The sequence below is a fragment of the Lissotriton vulgaris genome, chromosome 6, assembly GCF_964263255.1.
Source record: "Lissotriton vulgaris chromosome 6, aLisVul1.2, whole genome shotgun sequence".
NCBI lineage: Eukaryota > Metazoa > Chordata > Amphibia > Caudata > Salamandridae > Lissotriton > Lissotriton vulgaris.
Window position 1 is genome coordinate 1747219893 of NC_141694.1, and position 19529 is coordinate 1747239421.

At 42.8% G+C, this 19529-nt stretch overlaps 1 protein-coding gene across 3 annotated transcripts in view; it reads left to right on the forward strand.

The window, feature by feature from the left end:
- GALNT14 (polypeptide N-acetylgalactosaminyltransferase 14) overlaps positions 1 to 19529 on the forward strand; it is a 1224485-nt gene that overhangs the window by 1104984 nt on the left and 99972 nt on the right. For all 3 annotated transcript variants that reach the window (XM_086927980.1, XM_086927979.1, XM_086927981.1), the window contains exon 13: positions 16351 to 16495. In XM_086927980.1, coding sequence (XP_086784106.1) covers positions 16351 to 16495 — 145 coding nt within the window. The remainder of the gene's footprint in view (positions 1 to 16350; positions 16496 to 19529) is intronic.

The window sequence follows — 19529 nt, forward strand, 5'->3', positions numbered from 1 at the left end:
CACCAACTGGGTATCATCGGCATAGGATACCAGTGTTAGTCCGTTCTTTCTAGCCACCTCTGCCAGAGGGCGGACATAGATATTGAACAGGGAAGGGCTCAGGGAAGAACCCTGCGGCACTCCCTGTCCAATGTTATGCTCCTTAGAGATGTAAGGGGGGGTGGAGAGTCTAAAGGACCTGTTGGAGAGAAAGTCTCTAAACCAACCCAAAGCTGTCCCTGTAATTCCAATTTCCTCCAGTCTCTTCAGAAGGACCTCTTGTGACACCGTATCGAAGGCAGCACTGAGGTCCAACAGGACCAGTGCTGCCGTTCCGCCGGTGTCAAGAATGGTGCGAAGGTCCTCTGTAACACTGAGCAAGGCTGTCTCGGTGCTATGACCAGCTCTAAACCCGTGTTGGGAGTCATCCAGAATGTTGTTGGTGAGAAGGAAATTTGTCAGAATGTTGTTGACATGTGCCTCAATGATTTTGGCAGGCCAGGGAAGCAGGGAAATGGGCCTGAAATTCTCCGGAAGCGTAGGGTCTAAGGTGGGTTTTTTTAAGATGGGGGAAACCCAAGCCTGCTTCCATTTAGAAGGAATTCTGGCGGTAGAGAGAGACACGTTGATGATGTCCCGAATGTGTTCTGTGATAAGGTCGTGAGCTTCACAGAATGTATCCGGTTTTAGGGGATCCGCCGGGGAGCCAGATTTGATTTTTCTGCCGATTTTTAGAAAATTCTCTCTCTCAAGTGTAGGAAGGGAGGAGAGAGAGGGCATGGTAGAACCAAAGTGGCCGGTGACTGCGGGAGTTTAGGGAAAGTGTCATAGATTTTCTTAATCTTATTAATGAAAAAATTAGCCATATTATTGCAGAGGTCAGGGGAAGTAGTGGTAGTGATGACAGTTTTTTTTGCAGTAAGGTCTTTCAGGATTTTAAAGACAGATTTCGAGGTGTTAGAGCTATTGCTGATTTCATTTGCATAGTATGCTGCTCTCGTTCTGCAAACCTTACGGTGGTAAGTTTTTGGAGTATGACATACTCCTGTTTGAGGTTGGCATCGTAATTTTTTCTCCAACCCCTCTCCGCTTTTTTACATTCCTTTTTCAGAGTTGCTAATTCCGAATTGTACCAGGGACTAGCCGTATGGATACGGGCCTTCGTCCATCTAGCGGGGATCAGGGTGTCAAGTGCCTGATTGACCAGAGGCAAAACTGGTCATACCCTACGTCCAGGTCTTCACTTGGGGGAGGTGGATTTAACACCAGGAGGTTGTGTAAGTCTTCAAGGCGGAGTTTTCTCCATGGCCGTTTTTTAACTGACGGAGTAGGCACCGCAGCGGGGCTCGAGTTACAGGAGGTAGACAGTATTACTAGATGGTGGTCTGTCCAGGTCATGGGAATAGGCGGGCCTGCGGATCCGCTCGTAATGTTAGAAAAGATGGGATCAAGAAGATGACCCGCTCTGTGGGTGGGACCACTTACGAATTGATTGAGTTGAAAGGCAGCGAGATCCGCAAGAAAAGTGGCAACTTTGGGCTCGGTGTCTCTATCAAGATGTAAATTGAGATCACCTAGGATCGTAAAGTTAGCCGTTTTGGTAATGTTGGTATCCAGATACTGTAAAAGTGAGTTGTTAAAAGGGGCGTCTGCGCCAAGGGGTCTGTAAATCAGAAGGCCGGTTGCGCAGAACTGTGGGTTGGCTTTGATGGAAAAGCGAGCGCTTTCGCTGCCCTTGATGTCCACTTTAATTAGTAGCAATAGTAGGAAGAGTACATCTAGGAGGAGGGGTGGTAGAATTACTATCATAAATATTATTAATATGATAAGAAAACTAAGCACTACTATTGCTGGTATTATGGTTACTATGATTGTTGCTCTATTGGATGTCATTATCCTGACCCAAGACCTGATCATGAGTGCAAGAAAACTTCACTATACATTAATGGTGATCTTAAGGTAGGTATTGCATGTCATTTCAGTTTATTTGGACACCTGAACATATTAATGACGGCTATGTTATTGTTATAGAAGATAGCACTGTATAATATATTTGCAACTTCACACAAGGATTTGCAATCAAAAATTAAACATAACTTGAAGTTCTACAAATATTGCATCAACGCATCTAACAGAGGAATTTAATACCCTAACACAGACTCCTTAATGACCATATTAAAAATTCTAGCTTGGATGCGCGTACCCTATATGTTTTAGAAAATGGAGTTATTTCTCAAGATGGAAGGGATTTATTTAGACTATGATATGATGAACTCCTTTCTTTCAGGGCAGAGGAGGGATATTCCCAACTGCCCTTGCAGACAAGAGAATGCCATGTTTAGAGATTTCTACCTGCCTGGGGGAGAATATGTGCCTTCAGAGGAGCTGCTTCCATGACAAGGGCTATTTTCAATGGTCCCGTACTGCAACGTTTTTGAAAAACACAAACTCTTAAAGCAGGAGTGTTTTGGTAAAACAAAAAGCAAACTTTGGGGAGTCAATTCTGTGTTTTCTTGTTCAGCACCATCAGGTTTTCCCTTGGGTATTGAAGACGGGAAAAGTGTATCTGAACATACGCCCTAAATAGGGTGAATGGTCTGAGGCATGTAAAGGCACTTAGCAGACATATCAATGCCATGGGGGCATAAGACTAAGGTTTCAAATGGCCCATCAGTTGAAATGTGATGCTTTGCCTTACTTAAATAGAGTGGGTGAACCTGGAGTGTGGTGGATGGGTGACTCTTCCATGTTTCATGAATGATGCCTGTTGCTCCAGTATGCAAAAAAAAAATAGTTAACGAAAGTGTGGCTGTGTTTTAATAACTCCATCCTTATGTAGCTGGCTTTCAGTATCCGTCCCCATCTTACTATGTTCAGGAATATAACTATTCTTGAAGAAGGCTGAGGAGCAGGGTCGGACAGGCCTATCGGGCAGTCAGCCATGACCCGATAAGGTGGTCCGACTGGGAAGTCTGTAGGTCTTCAGAAACACTTATACAGTGTGCCTTTACAAGTTCAAAACTGCCCTTGTTTGCAAACGTGGGCCTCTTTTTTTAGCTTTCTAATTTGCTAATGGAGGCCACTTTTATTTTGGTGTATATTTTCTGTCCTGGCCCAACCCTGCTGAGGAAAAATAAGTGTAGCAATATAACATGGTTTACCAGACATTTAAGCTACACAAATTAGATACATTTATTTACCAAGCGCAATACATGTTAATAACTTATTCTGCTAAAGATATGATGCTAATATATTACTTGATGTGTATTTTAATCATCTGCAATAGTTAAGATAAACTCAACATTTTGTGTTCATGTAGAGATGGTCTTTAATAATTTTGTCAATATGGCAGGCAAAACCTTTATGAAATTTAAATTGTATTGTTTCTATGTTATCATAATTACCCAATTACCCTCTTGTCATCGTGGACAGCTCGCAGGAATAGATATGCGTGACAGAAATCAGCAGCCTGTGTATTTAATTTGAATTAATTGTTCCTATTTTTGTACTAATTTAATTAAAGAATGTTAATTCTTAAATGTGTGTAGTGGAATGGTAAAGTTAATTAGAGAGTACACCTCCTGGATGAAGAGCTCAGCTTGGTATTTGTTATGCGTTGGAGGATTTCTCATTTTTTTATCTGAAACGCTCCCTGAGAGGTCTTGGATTATTTTCCTGAATAACTTACATGCAGCATTAATCGCAAACTCTTTGTCTGCTCTGAATGAATCTCTCTGCTGCTTTCCATATGCCACTGAGTCTCCTCTGTGGGATTTGCAGTACACATTCCTTGGAGTTGATAGGAAGATCACTTCTAGCAAGTGCTTCTTTTACTGTCATCGCATAGTTGCCACAGTACATGGTAGAAAGATTGTCCAGCAATAAGGGCATTGTCTGCCAGCTGTTAAAATATTTTTTGCAAAAGCATGCTTTTCTGTGATGATATTGGTGGCATCTAGATGGGCAGGTCGTTTTCCAGCCCTAGAATTTAAGCGACTGCTGTTGCTGGGTACATCTAGACTGGTCTTCACTCATCTAGGTCTCTTGCACACTTTGTTAGTTTTGGTCCCTCTACTGGGATCAGGTTACCGTAGATCCTCACCGTTCACTAGATAAGTGGGAATTCATCCGAGTGGCAGTAGTCTTCCTCTTTCACAGGATACTCTCAATTCACCATGAGCTGCTAGACCTCAGGGAACATGTTACCTGTAAATGCAACATGTATTGGTTCCTCCAGTTTGCCACAACATTCCACGCCCTTAATCCCGGCTGCTCTCCCTTTTTAACCTGAAAGTGGCCTACACCTAATTGGCATATTTATTGTACTTATAAGTCCCAAGTATTTGGGACTAGATGTATCTAGGGCCTGTAAATTAATTGGTACTGGTGGTGTGCAGCAATCATTCTGACACAGTAAAGTATGCCACTAGCCTGAGTGTGCACTTTTAAACTGCCATTTCGATTTCGCAAAACAAACCTTTTGCCCAAAACCTTCCTCTTTATTGCCTATAAGTGACCCCTTGGTAGGCCCTAAATGTCCATAGGGCAGGGTGCATGGTATTTAAAAGTAGAACATGTATTTTTTATGTTTTACATCTAACCGTGAAAACCTCCCAAAGCAGGTTTAACTGTGGCAAGGGTATCTCTCTCATAGGAAAACAGTGGGTTACAATATAGCAACTTGTAGTGCTTGTTTTCACTTTGGAAGTAATTAGATACATGGTGTAAGGACCAATTTTAATTGTAATTTAAAATCAAACATAATGTTATTGAGTCAGATTTAATATTACAATTTCAAAAATGACACTTTTAGAAAGTTGTCATTTTCCTGACTAAGCCAAAAGGACCTTTTTGTCAGTGTCCAGTGTCACCTGACTGCTGATGGTTTGCTGTAGTGGGATGTAGATTACTCCTAGACAATGGAAAAAAGTCGTTGGTTTGGGGAGGTGTTTTTCTTCTTTGAGGAGGATGGTCTGGGAATCTGTGTCCAGCCCCTTCCTGCGCATCAAATAATGTCTACCCTGTCTCTGGCAGATGTAGCTCACACCCAGGCCTGCTACCCTTTTGTCTTGCTATTCAGCATTGCTCCAAACCCAAGGAGAGGGGCCACCTGCCCCAGAACTGGTTTGAAGTGACCACAAGGGAGGGTTTGCTCATTACAATAGCCATACCTCTGGGTGGACACATGGAGCTCTGACAAGGGGAAAACTGTTTTGCAATGATTGACAAGGGTAGACAAGGGCACTGTGGGATTGCTTACTGTGCAATATACCAGTAGTGCTGCAAATGTGGGTAGGGTGACCACTTGACTGCAACTGCTTGCTTTGGAGTCTGGATCACAGAAGTAACTCCAAGGGTCAGTTGGCTGACCTCATGTTTGAGTTACAGGGACACAACACATTTCTGGGACCTTTTCCATGCAACTGCCCAGCAGGCCAGTACCAACTGGGCCTGCCCTGGACCATGCTTTTGGTGTCTATTGAAGTAAGTCCTAAACCCCATGTGGTGCCACCTTGGTCCTGGACCCTTGGCAAGTGTTAGAGTGTACTCCTTCTGTCCTCAAATGCCAGTAAGTGGTACTTAGCATAGTGAGCACAGGATCTACATCTGGGCATACCTATCAAACTTAGGGCATCAGCTGCATCTACAACAATGTGATGGATGGGATGCTCAATTAAAAGTGATAACATGTTGCCCACCAATCAACTCTAGAAAACGTCCTGCCTTATGCAAATCAGTACCTCCCGAGCTCCCCCTGGGAACAGTCTGACCCGAACTACGAAACCAGGCCTCCTCCAGAAGGGACAATATGTTAGCCCAATCCAGTTTAGCCCTAATTGAGGCTTGTCAGTGGAGTGTAGCTTCAATCCTGTAGCACAGTAAGCATGGGACCCACGTCTGAGCATATTCATTTACTCAGGCATCAACTGCAACAACAACAAGAATGCGATGGTTGGAATGTTGAAATTAATCTCAGCCACTGGCAATCACTCAGGGCCACATTCCAGTCCACAATGTTTCACCCATCATGCCACTCTAGACATTGGCCACTTAAACCAACTGCAGCCGAGCCCCAACCAGGGTGCGATCCATTTCTTGTGTTCTGGTTCAGGGAGGACCAGGCCTGGCAGTTCAGGCTAGATTTTTCTTATTGGATCATGGTCAGGACTGATTTGCATATGGCGGGTCCAACTGAGGTAATTCTGGAGAGGGGAATGACAAGAATTGTACAATTGGGAGGAATATTATGCGGGAATCAGATTTACCATGCCAGTTGCTACAGCAAGTTAAATCTCTGGGTAGAATAGCACCCACCAGTGGTGTTCCTGCTAACCTCAAAATTCGGATGGACACTGTAACTACTGTTACCTGTCCCACCAAATAATGGGCCAGTCATAATGACATCTTATTATTGGTTGCCTTGCCCTTTAACGACTGATTGCTTTGTCATATAAAAAAATTAACTGAAGCTGTTCTGGCTGCTTACCAAAGGGTAAGAATGCAAGTGTGAACTAGAGCACAAATGGCAAATACTGTGGTTTTTAGATTGTCTGGTTGCATATCACATAGAGATCTAGCTTAATGAATTTTAATCTGCTTCAGAAAATTGGCCGACACCAAACACATTTTGAGGATTTCTTTCTGAAAGAGGTTTTCAGAACACCTGTAATGCTCCAGTACGAAATCCATCACTGGTGACTATTCTGATAAAATTTGAGTATTTTGTATGACAAGAATTGACGACAATCAACAGACATTGAATCCGATTCAAACTGAAATGTTCATCATTGGTTTCTGAAACTATGAAATGTATCCCAATGACCTAGAACAGACACCTCCTTCGAATGCTTCAGCGAAAATCTTGTCAGCAGTGTCCAACTGAGGTCTTTCCATCGGCTGCTTCTGTGAAAATCTTGATTGCAGTGCCAAATTGAGGACTTTCCTTGGTCTTCCGCCTTTTCTTGGTGTTTTGTTTTATTGCAGTAATCTCTAATTGCTTGAAATAATCCAAGGAATGACAGCCTACATAGCATTCACTATAATACCTTATGTAGAAGTATTACCCCTTGCTGGCATCCTGTGGTTTGGCACAGTGATTTCAACATTCTGTTCAATCAATCAATCAAAAATAGCTTTATTCGATTTTTTTTCTTAAAAACCATAAAAGCACAATAAATAGAATAAAATATAACAAACATATTCACATAAACAATGTTCTACAAAGTACTTTTTAAACAAAAATCATAGTTAAAATAGGAAGCTGAGTATGTGATTTACACAAGAATGTTGAACTCATTTAGTAAAGACTAGAGAATTAGAGCATTGTATTCCTATGTCTAAAAACAGCTTTTAAAAAGGACGATATAGCAAATGTGATAAATTCATTCTCTAACATTTGAAGCCTCAAAAATGCCGTTCTACATTGTCTAAGTTGCCACTTCTTTAAAATGGGTATTAACAATCTTCTCCTAGGGAAATCATTGAATTTACAGAAGAATATGCAGTGTAACATAGATTGGGTGGAAACGTCGTCACACGGGCATGGTAACAGGTTTTTGGACCATAAGTTTGCCTCTGAGAAAGTAATCATTCTAAAAAAGGACCCACCATAGAAACGTGTTAGCAACATGCGTGGGTAGCATCCTCGAACCTGTACCAAATAGGACTGAATAACATTACACTGCAACGTCAGGTGGTTCTCCATAACTGAAGGCTTTTCTTTTTCAGAGAGCCAACGCTTGTTTTCTAGATAATTTAAACATATTAATTTCAAGTTTTTCCTCGATATGCTTTCTAAACAATTTGGAGAATTAAAGTATTCCGGGTGGCCGATGTTGTACAATAGTTTTTTACATATTTAATCCATAATATCCTAGATGCCCCCTCCAATTTAAGACAGTCCTTAATCACATCTCTATTAACACTGGGCTCAACAGGAGAACACACCTTCTGCCACAAAAGAAGGGGATTAACTTTAATAATATCGTATATATATGTAAGGCATGCCCAGTTCCTTATGACATGCAAATGTAGCAGTGGAAACCGGGACAGCTAGAAGGTAACGCAAAAATTCGTTCTCGCAACATTGGATTTTTTGATCATCAGCTATTCCCCAAAGCCCCGCCCCATATGTCGCAGTAGATACAAATTTGGACATATAGATATCCACCAGCACCGGCACTTGTCGGCCGCCCAGTTTATTTAAAACGTACCTACTGCGCCTATCGCTCTAGAGAAACACAGTTTTCTTACATTTACAGCTGATGACCATGAGCCCGACTTATCAAAATTGATACCTATATTGGAGAATCTGTCTGTGGTATCTATTTTGGTGTTATCAATAAAGATTGTATATGTATTTTCTTTTTTTATCCCACAGCACATAGTAAAGGTTTTACTTTTGTTTATTTTCAAGCCTCTTTCCATCATATAAGTTGCAAATTTAGTGACAGCTCTTTGCAGACCTATCTGTGTACGCACCATGATGACTGCGTCATCCGCATATAATAAAATGGGGACTGGGTCATTCTCAATCATAGGATAATCCTGCCTGTCCTGAGCCAAATACGAACCTACACTATTTATATAGAGGTTAAATAGGAACGGGGCGAGAATACAACCTTGTCTCACTCCCTTGTTTATACTAAATTTAGTTATACAATCTCCCTGTTTCCCATAACAGACCTTCGCCCCCGCTCCCCTATATAGCTCCTTGATGAATAGTAGCAGGTTTGTATCAACACCCATCTCTCTCAGGGTGCTCCAAAGTTTGTCATGACTTAAGCAGTCGAAAGCTGAACTTAAATCAACAAACATTAAAAATATTTTTTCCCTTTTTGCTAATATGTATTTGCCTATGATTAGAGCTAAATTTAATCCCTGTTCCATAGTTCCTAGTCCTGTCCTAAACCTGTATTGGATCTTTGAAAGTAGACCTGTCTCTTCCACCCAGGATTGCAATTTATTTAAAATAACCCTCCTCTCAACTTTCATTAGCGAATCCAGTAAGGAAATAGGACGGTAACAGTTGGGTTCATTTCTGTCACCCTTTTAAAGATGGGAATCACGATAGCATCTGACCAAGTGGGAATAAACCTATATCTATTTAACACCTTCGCTGCTAGGTGTTTTCCCCTCCTGTGCTGAAGAATGCAGGATGCCAGTGTTTCATGACGAGCTCAGCTCGTCATCAGCACAGCTCAACCGTGCATCATGACGAGCTGAGCTCGTCATGAGCATGGAAAGGGTTAAGCTATTCAAAACCTTAGTTAGGAGCGGGCCCATAGCTCGGCGTTAGACCTGTAAACATCAACTGGCACGCCATCAGGGCCGCTTTCCCTGGGGCACTCTCTTTAATTGCTGTTAAAACTTCTTCATAGGAGATTTCAATGCTCTAAGGGATTGAGCATTTTCATCTCCCTCCATAGTGGTAATTCCCTCACTCTGGGGTAAAACATCAGCCTTATAAAGATCCTTGAAGTAGTTGACCCATTTGTCTTCCGTGATTGCCACGTCAATAATATCAGTGTCCCTATCTATAAAAAAGGGCGCATTAACAGCCCTACAAAAGCCAGTGTTATCCTTTGTTATACAGGCCTGGTGTAGCGCCTGCCATGTTTCCATTTTTAACTGGGCCTTACGCTTTTTGATTTTTTTGTTGATAGTCAATTTTGGCCAGCCTCAGTTCTTCCTTGCTTCTATTTTCTTGTTTTAAGACCTTCATTAGGTGAGCATGGGCCTTGCTACAGTCTCTGTTAAACCAGCCCTGTGCCTTATTCGTGGCCTGTTTCTGCCTCCTGGTGAGAAGATGTTGTATTTCCGCTGTAATTCTAAGGAAGGCCTCAAACAATAGTAAGTTGTCGTCCATCTGCAAAAAACACATCTCAAAATCCCCAAATTTATTTTTTACTAATGTTTCAAGAGAAACCATAGGTTCCACTCTAGCCCAGTTTATAGCATAACCATTTTCCTGGCAAGATTTATGTTGAGGCTATACATTGCTTGTATTTCCTTGGAGGTACAGTTACCCCCCTGCAAGGGAGAAAAATAGGCAAATAGGGTGGTGATCACTCATTGCTATTTCAAAAGTTTTACACGTATGAACATTAGAGTAGTGCCGTTTTGACATAAGGAACAAATCAATTACTGTGTTACAACCCCTCCCTATAAAGGACGATATGCAAAACTCATTAGCAAAACCCAAATCAAATAGGAAAATTGTATCATTTAACATGTCCCCCACGATAGTGTGGGAGAAATGTGTTAAAGATTCTTCTTTGTCTTTGCCCATGCCACAAAGGGGTGTGAAATGTACTGTAACCAATTATGTGTAATGCCTCAATTTCCCATGATTCTTGTATGCAGATAATGGAGTAATCCTTGATGAACATTAACTAGGAGGGATCTCTGACCTTGGATGAAAGCCCTGCAACATTCCATGATAATAACATGAAAATGTTGCTAATTTCTGATGTCTCAAGTGTGGGTCTTGAGTTTACTGCGTTATTGGTGTCTGTCCCTGATCTCCCCACGTCATTCTTAGGTTCTCCTTTATTAATTCGGCCTTTACCTGCAGGTTGTTTACTCTCTGGGGTCACCATCAAGTACCATCTATCTATAGCTACAGGGGACGCGAAGTTGTATCTCTAGTCCTAGGTATATCCGGTATAAGATTCCCCCTGGCTAGATAAAGGGCTATTTGAATTAACAACCGCTGTCAAATGGTCTACCTCCTCACTGCCGCCATCTGTGGGCCCTGGCACATCACTTCGAGCTGACTGTGGTTTCATACTCTCAGCCCTCACATCCAGAGTAGTATCACTTTGCTGGTTAGTCCTGTATGTAGTCAGTCAGTCCACCATGTCTAGTGTGCTGAATCTATTGCTAAGGCGGATACTCGACACAAGTCCCAACTCATCAGGACCTGTTCTGTTACTGGCATTGCCATGGCGAGATCCCCTATCACTTGTCTTTCCCTGAAAGCCAGAATTCTCTTTATACAATGAGGGGGAATAGAAATAGTTAAGATCAAAAATATGGATACTGGTTCTCGTAATATGAGAAGGCCTTTCACAAATCTAACAGACGACCCTGCTATCTCGAAAATTAATAATTATACTGTCACCCGCTATATCTTTCGTTCTTCTACTCACCCAACTCACTCTCCTTGCAAACAAATTTTGAGTGTGGATGTAAGGGGGAGGGGTCTATTTGTATTCAACCAGTGAATCGTTTTATTCTTTAATTCCATGTACGATTCAACCCGGCCCTTGTCTAACTTTGGAACCCCTGTGAGGACAGCAACATAGGGTACGGACTCTGGTGGCAGATCAATATTTGGCAACATGTTCTTATAGCCGTTGATGTTATGAGGTCCCTTTCTGCCTTCTTGGAGAATATTGTTCGCCGTGCCCTTGCCCAGTATGTGATGTTCTATAGGCTTGTCCTTCGTGGAATCTGAGGTACCATGTGTATCTACACCTCCCTTGGTGCTAGGACCAGATCCACAATTTACCCGGGAGGTTCCTTCCAATGGATCAGGAATCATCCCATGGGAGATCAGTTTGGTATCGAGAGTGTTCCTAGGGCCATTTATTGGCAGTTTGTTCTCTTTACCACCCTCAGATTTTTGTCAATGCTCTCCAAGTTGGTTGTGGTCATACGTTCAAAGTTCTCTATTCTGTCCTTAATTGACAGTAGCCTAGCAAGAATGGGCTGTATGGAGGATTTAATAAGATCATGTACTTTGGGTCTGAAGTCCTCATTCATAATCAACATGGAACCAGCTGGGGTAATCATAGGTAGGGCGCTTGGTGCAGGTATAGTTACAAATGGGGGCCCAGGTGTAATAGGTGCATCAGTAAGTGCGACACACACCTTTTCACCCGGTTTATTTTGTTTAGCCAGCTTAGGGTTTTTCCCCTTCTGCACACCCCCACCTCGCTTCCTTTTGGAGACCACTCCCATTTTATGCCTTGGTGAAATGGGCACAACCTCAGGCACATACATCGTGGATGCACGAGTAGCGACCCCGCCGGCTGGAATTGATAATAGGTTATGATTGGTTTGAACCCGCAGAATGGAGTCCCCGTCACTCCTAATAGTCACAGTTTTCTCTGTTGATTGATTACTGGCTTGTAACCTCTGGAACGATTACTTGTTGTAGATGCTGCTGAGGAGAGCGAGACAGCATTAGATTCCTCAGAGATGAACGTTTCGCAAATGCTAAGTCCTGTGAGAGGCTGCGTTCGATAATTTCAATCTCATGAGCCAGTAACGATGTGGCCCTTTTAATAAATTGATCAAGTGTCCCCGATACGTAGCCACCCGTTACAGCCTTCCTCCCCTTTCCTTAGTGTCCGGACATGTCAAAGTTACTGGTGTGCTGAGGTTATGCAGATAATGATTATGGGGTACATTGGAGCAAACAAGAATAAATACAATTAGCTGACCTTGCAGACTCTCAATGTCGACATTAGGGGGGGCCCAGCCCAGCCTCCTCTGGGCTCCAACGGGCTCAAACGGGCCCCCCCCTTGGCGGGCGCACTCCTGCGCGCATCCAGCGAAGCGGGGGCCACGAGGAGTGATGTAGCGGTTGTGGGCGGGCACAGGTGCAGGCAATCCCGGGGCTCCTGGTCTTCTGAGTCTCAAATGCGGCAGTAATGTGCCCAGAGCAAGGTCTTCTCCTGCGAGTGGCTCCAGCGAAGTGGGGGCCGCGAGGAGTGATGTAGCGGTTGTGGGCGGGCACAGGTGCAGGCAATCCCGGGGCTTCTGGTCTTCTGAGTCCCAAATGCGGCCAAAATGCACCTAGAGCAAGGTCTTCTTCTGCGAGCGGCGCCCGCGAAGCGGGGGCCGCGAGGAGTGATGTAGCGGTTGTGGGCGGGCACAGGTGCAGGCAATCCTGGGGCTCCTGGTCTTCCGAGTCCCAAATGCAGCAGAAATGTGCCCAGAGCAAGGTCTTCTCCTGCGAGTGGCGCCCGCGAAGCGGGGGCCGCGAGGAGTGATGTAGCGGTTGTGGACGGGCACAGGTGCAGGCAATCCCGGGGCTCCTGGTCTTACGAGTCCCAAATGCGGCAGAAATGCGCCCAGAGCAAGGTCTTCTACTGCGAGCGGCACCCTCTGTTCTATTACATATTGGATCTTTCATAAGAAAGGTCCACACTCTAGACAATCAGTCACTATTGGCTTAACAGTCTGTTTAGGACATTAATGTTGCTTCTCATTAAGACCCTATAGACTCAATTCAGAAGCCTGGTTAATTTAACAGATCTAGAATTAAGCTAGATGATCAGTTCAAAGGACAAACCAATCAAGACAGAGATATAGGAGGTTTTTGAGTGGCAGTCCATATTGGCACGGCTTGTGAAGAATGCAGTGCAGTCCATGCTGGGTGAATAGAGAACAATTATGAGTGCACATTAACAACAAAAGGATCAATTGACCAATAAAAAAATAATAGTTCTGCAGAAAATGAAAATACACCATGTAGTTATTAAAAACGAGAATGTATATGAATGCAAATAATTGTACTGGCGTTTTAAGAAAGGCAGATCACAGGGTGTTTTTCAAGATTGTTGGAAGGTAATGGACGTAATTTAGAACCAGATGTAAGAAACGTTTTTACGGTAGCAACCTGTCCAATTTGTTATTTGCAACAGTAAAAATACATTTTAGAATATTCTAAACCCATTTTAAAATTTGGTAAACGTTTAGCGACTCGCAGTTTGGAAGTGGTGTGTTGTCAGCACCTTTTCAAATTGCAAATCACCATGTGATGTGTCGGTGTTTTGCAACTGTAATCCGTCTGCATTTTAATTGTCGCAAAAATATTGATCTGAAACTACAACCTGCATTTTGTGACCTATGCTGAATTTTGTGAACTAGATTACGCACTAATAGGTTTATTTTGTAAAATTTCCTTTCAGAGTGGATTGCAACCTGACCTACCTCATGAATATCAATGAGCCAAGTCACAAATTGCCGCTCACTCCAATTGGATGCCATCACAGCGATAGTGGCCTGCTGGGTTCAGCAGACCACCATATCTATGATCACATTTAAATAAAGAAAACTTTGTTTAATACAGTTCATACTCATTTCTTAACATTCACAAAGGTTAAGAATTCTCAAGGGGACCAATTTCCCTTTGTGGAATGCTTTGTCCCCCCAACTCGGGAGTCAGAAATCATTTAGTGTTACGAGTGGATTGCGATTGCAATTCATGCCAATTCGTAAATTGGAAAGGATGCCTTCAACACACCCCTTTCCAAATTGTGAATCAGTATTAATTCACAATCCCATTTTATAAGTAAGTACATTTTATACACCCCTGAAAGGGTATTAGTACATAGAATACATCTATGTTCCAGCCTGAAAATCACCTATGATGAATTTATTAATTTTCTTCCAGAAGCTTTTCATACTTTCTATTGTCAAACCTAAAGTCCCTCTGAGGATGCTCTTATGGGTGTATATGCCAAGACCTTTTCTTTCTGTTGATGTGTAAATGTTTTTATCTTAATTCTTAAGGGACAGGGAATCTGAACTAGCTGTCTTTGGCTACACTCCCACTTTGCTTTCATACAAGATTATGAATCACAGAATTCACATTCATTAATTTGTACGATTCTAAAGGTACTAAGTAAAATATGCCTATATGAATGCATTCTTAGCTACTCTTTGCCTAAACAAAGTAAGACCAAATATTCACAAATTATGGAAAAGGTGGCAGGTAAGATTGAAAGTTTTAGAAAATAACTATGTTTCAGGTACCATATATGAGAACTTAAATGCAGTATTTTAATCAGAGGAGCTATTGTAAACATTGGGTACAAACAGCATTGGTAGCGATTTGTACACTAGTGTACTAGGGTTGGTGCTAGGGATAAAAATGCATGCACTGATGTCACAGATGGACATACAGCCCGCCTCCATTATCCCACTAAAGATACTTAGTCACAAAAAATATACATTACATTTCAGATACAGCTCAGTTAACCTCTGGATCTCACTAAGGGTTTTTCTCAATACCAAAGCCTGAATGCAGTAGCTGTCCTTGATAAGATAATAGATGAAGAAACCAATGTCCTCAAAGTTTAACAGAGAATCTCATGGGTTACACGGTCCAAGAATACACATAAGTTTGTCGTCTAACAATCCTGCTATGCCTGTCGCATATTCCTAAAAGGGGGCTCTTCTCAGAAATTATTAAGACAAGGTTGCCCTTAGAATCCTGTCTTGGTAAAAGGCAGAGTCTAAAATTTGAGGAAATGAGATGCAGGCTCTGCCATGGAAAGGCAGGCGGTTTTGGATTTCGGGGCCCGTTGCAGGCCACCAGGGTGTTCGGAGGTGGGGGGTGCACAGGGGGGGTAGCTTTGGTACCCCTGCATTGTCATGGACATGGTTGCAGGCATCTCACGGTGCCTGTCACCTTGTGCATGACAATGCACACAGTGCGTTCCCAGCATTGTGTCGGGCGGTGCTTTGAGCACCGCCCGCCACAATGCTGGGAATGGAGAATGCCACCGCCACGTGGCATCCTAATTGCAGGTGCAGGACCACTGCCCTACTGGCGGCTGGTCCCAGCACCGCTAGGGTGGCGGGCGGACTTTAGTCCGCCCGCCATCCTAATGGACCTCAAAGTTCCCAATAGAAGACCTGCAGAAATTCAGTCTTTCCAAATCCTAGCATTCTGTAAACAAACATTAGCAAGTGAATGTATGCTTTGCATTGCATAAGCTTCTAATGGCATCAGTTCAAAATTCTGAGTGGGTTCAACTTTGTTTCTACCAGGTCAGGCGGCCCACCTTCATCTGGAGTAAAGGGATTAGTGAAGGGAGTTTTGTTAGAACCTGAACAACGGTATTCTTGCAATGACCTGTTATACATTTCTTTCTTAGCGCAGCTCACAGAGAACTGAGAGGCAGTTATATGTAGCTGCTCCTTATATCGATGAAATTTGTCGTATTTATCGATGTTTGCCAACACTATGATGACCATTCCAATGCCCAGAGTATGGGTTATATGTCATCCCAGAAAGCACACCCACATTTAAAGAAGCGCAATTAACAAGACTCATAAAAGAACACACCCAAACACACATTGAGATATGCACATACTCATTCACAAGAGACTGACACATATATACGAACACACACACTGAGCCCTGAAAATATAAAATGGCACTGTTCTCACATGCATGCTTTTTTGCTATAGTCTCAGAATATACTTTGTAATGCTAAACATTTTTTAAACATAGTTTATATTTGTGTTTCCTAATGTTCTACTAACCGTGTACAAAATAATGTGTTTGAAATTTTACCTGTTGTCTTTGATGAATAGTTTACATTGACTATGTTTTTTTTCTCTCAGAGTGCCTGCAGAGAAGTTACCAAAATCAGGAATTATAAGACAAAGAAAAAGGTGTGTTCAGTCTCAAAAACGTGAAGATCCAGATTTCCCTCTTCTGACCCTTGTCCCATGTAATGACTTGAAAGGAATAGCAGCTACAACTCAGGTACAGTATACCTGTTCCTTTATCCTAGCTGAGATGCTGATCATATTAGTTTATATGACTGTTTTAGGCAGAACTAGACCATGAGGATCATCATGGCTCTGAAAATTGAGAGAACATTTGATCAACATAATTATAGAAGAATATCATATATTGCAGGAAGGAGCAGACCTTTTAAAATTATACACGTGGCTGAGTGGTCAATATAGAATTTAGAACACAGTGAAGTACTCATTACACAAATACGGCCTAAGCCCAAGTTAATTAGAAGTTGTTATACAATAAGAGTCATAGGAAACAAAAGCCTAAAGGCGTGTTCATATTTATAAATCCCACCTCAGAACATGCATCTTGCATCTTTAGAAGAAGACTTGAAGAGGCCTGAGGACATCAATTCAGCAGGGGACCTTAAAAAGATTTGATTGAAATATTATGACTCAAATTTAGGTATTTCAGGTTTTCTTTGAAGACTACATGGTACATGAGAGGCAGTAAGAGTGAGCATAAGGTGGTGGGAGATGTGGTTTTGTAGATATATCTTGAGAGCACTGTGACCTTGGGTGTGTTTTCTTTCACCAAGCTCCTCGTTTTAGTGATGCATTGTCATTAGCCTCCAGAGATCAAATGTTTCCCACTTCAATGTGAAGTATTTTTACAAGGTATAAAGTTTAAAGTTGCACGTGGCATCAATAGATTGCCATCGAATGTGGATAAGGACCGGGGTAATGGGGTTAAGATGCCAAACGCCAGTCACGACGAAGGCAACTCTAAGGAATGAAGATGTCACTGGGGATTAGAGGACCTTTGGTAATACAGTGAGAACAGATTTTGCATACTCATGTCATATAGAACCAGTGTTTTGGTCCCGCAATGGATGAATATCATCTAGTAGAAATGTATGCACGGAAAAAGGGCAACAAACTAGTTAGTTTGCAACTAATATATGGTCAAAAAAAGTTTTGGTAAGGTATGAGATGGGGCAATTATACCTAACATAAAACCTATAATCTCCTGTCTGTTGTGTAGTCTACCCACAAGGGACCGAGATCACTGAAAGAAATTGAGCTCCCTGATCAGTGATCCAGTTTCCTCTAGTAGTGCGGGGTGTTGCCATTCAGGAGTTAGAAGTACCTGACAGATAAGCAGTGAGCACCTTGGTATAAACTAACCATTCATAAAAATTCAAGGAAGAGTCATTTGAATTGCATTATTAGAGCAGAAGGTGATAGATTAGTGGCGCCGTGAAAATGGTTTCAAGATGTCTTAATACTGTTAAAGTTGATTGCACCAAATATGTGACACTGAAAGTTTTATCAAAGAATATATTCCCCAGAGATTTAGGATTACAAGGTAGTAGAACTCCATCCTGGTGAAGGAAGGGGAGAGTGGCCAGCATTGAATAAGTCAGAGGGATTAGATCAAATAAGAAAAGAGCCCCAACAATTATACAGTAGGCTACATTGGATCAGTACTAAAAGCAGAGAATAACCTGCCTTTTTGCAATACACGGAACCCTTTTCTTATATCCAAGTTGCCTGTAGGGTGCAAAATGTTTACAAGTGATTTAGTGTGCTGCATAGCATTTTATTTTAACAATACATTTTCATTGAGTTTCTTTCATACCAAAAGGGCGAAGCCCACAGGGATAGGACATACAAAATGCAAGTGGTAAAGTGCGTACATAAAACTCACATTGTCTACAGAACAAAAGACCAAACACAATTCAAACAGCACCAAACACCCTTGTGAAGCATTACACATACAATGTATATCAATGTCCATCCACAGGATTAGAAGATCAGCACACTACACAGGTGAATTGCTAACCACCATTCATTCAATGGGGTCATGAGAGGCAGACTGTGACAATGGGGGAGATCTATACCTCTGTACGTGGCTCAGAGGGCCCAGATCTTTCTGTGCATCTGTGGGCACCCTCTCGCCTGAAACACAACAAGTTCGGCCGTCATACATCTGTCCAAAGCCTTTTTCCAGTTCGACACACTGGGCGGGGAGGGCTCCTTCCAGTGCTGCGCTGTGTCTTGTTTGGCTGAAGTGAGGCCAAGAAATAATAGGTGCTGTTTATAGCGATTCCCGCCAATGTCATCCGTGCCATGTAAAAGTCCCAGTCTAGGGTCCAGCAGAACAGTCTGCGCCAGGACCCGACCCAGGCAAGACACCACACTGATCCAGAACGGCTGTATCACCAGACAGCTCCACACTGTATGTAAAAAGGATCCCTTCTTTGAGATACAGCGGAGGCACCTAGGGGACTGAATTACACTCATTTTCTACAAACGATAACAAGTGTAATACTCCCAGTGGAGGTACTTAAACTGGACGAGCCTTTATCTTGCAGGCACCACCGAGTAACCGGGGCTGGCCAAGGCTCCGGCCCAGTCGTCATCTGTGAGGGCCCGCAGATCCGCCGCCCATGCTGTTCTGGTTTTATGGAACGTTGTCCTAGAGTGTGCATTGAGTGTCTGGTATATTTGCCCAATTTTGTGGTCCTCGATGTCCCCCATCAGTAGGTGCCCCTCTAACGGGTGGAATTCAGTCAAAGCCTCCAGTTGGCGTATCTGGGGATCAAGGGCATCTCACAACTGTAGGTAACGATGAAACTGTGATTTATGAATGTCAAAATCCGACTGCAGCCCTTGAAAGGATTTAAGGGTAATGCCCTGCATGATATCCGCCAACGTGGAAATCCCGATGAGGTCTCATTTGTGGAAACGTTAGAGCGCTGCAATAGGCCGGAGAAAGGTGCCGTGTCATAGGGGAGTGGAGTGGGTTAGTCTACCCCACCATCCCATGGGCCGAACCATCCACCTCCAGATTCGTATGGCTGTCTGGCAAGCCGGTGGCCGAGTGTTTACTGACACATTGCTAGACAGGAGATGTAGCAATGGGGTCCCGGATAAAGCGATCAGCCCGACAGCATAGGCCGGGTCTGACTGTGACCCATACCACCACTATTTTATCACCAAGAGGTGTGAGTAAGGATGGGCGCAAAATCCGTTCCGCTCGCGGATTTTGC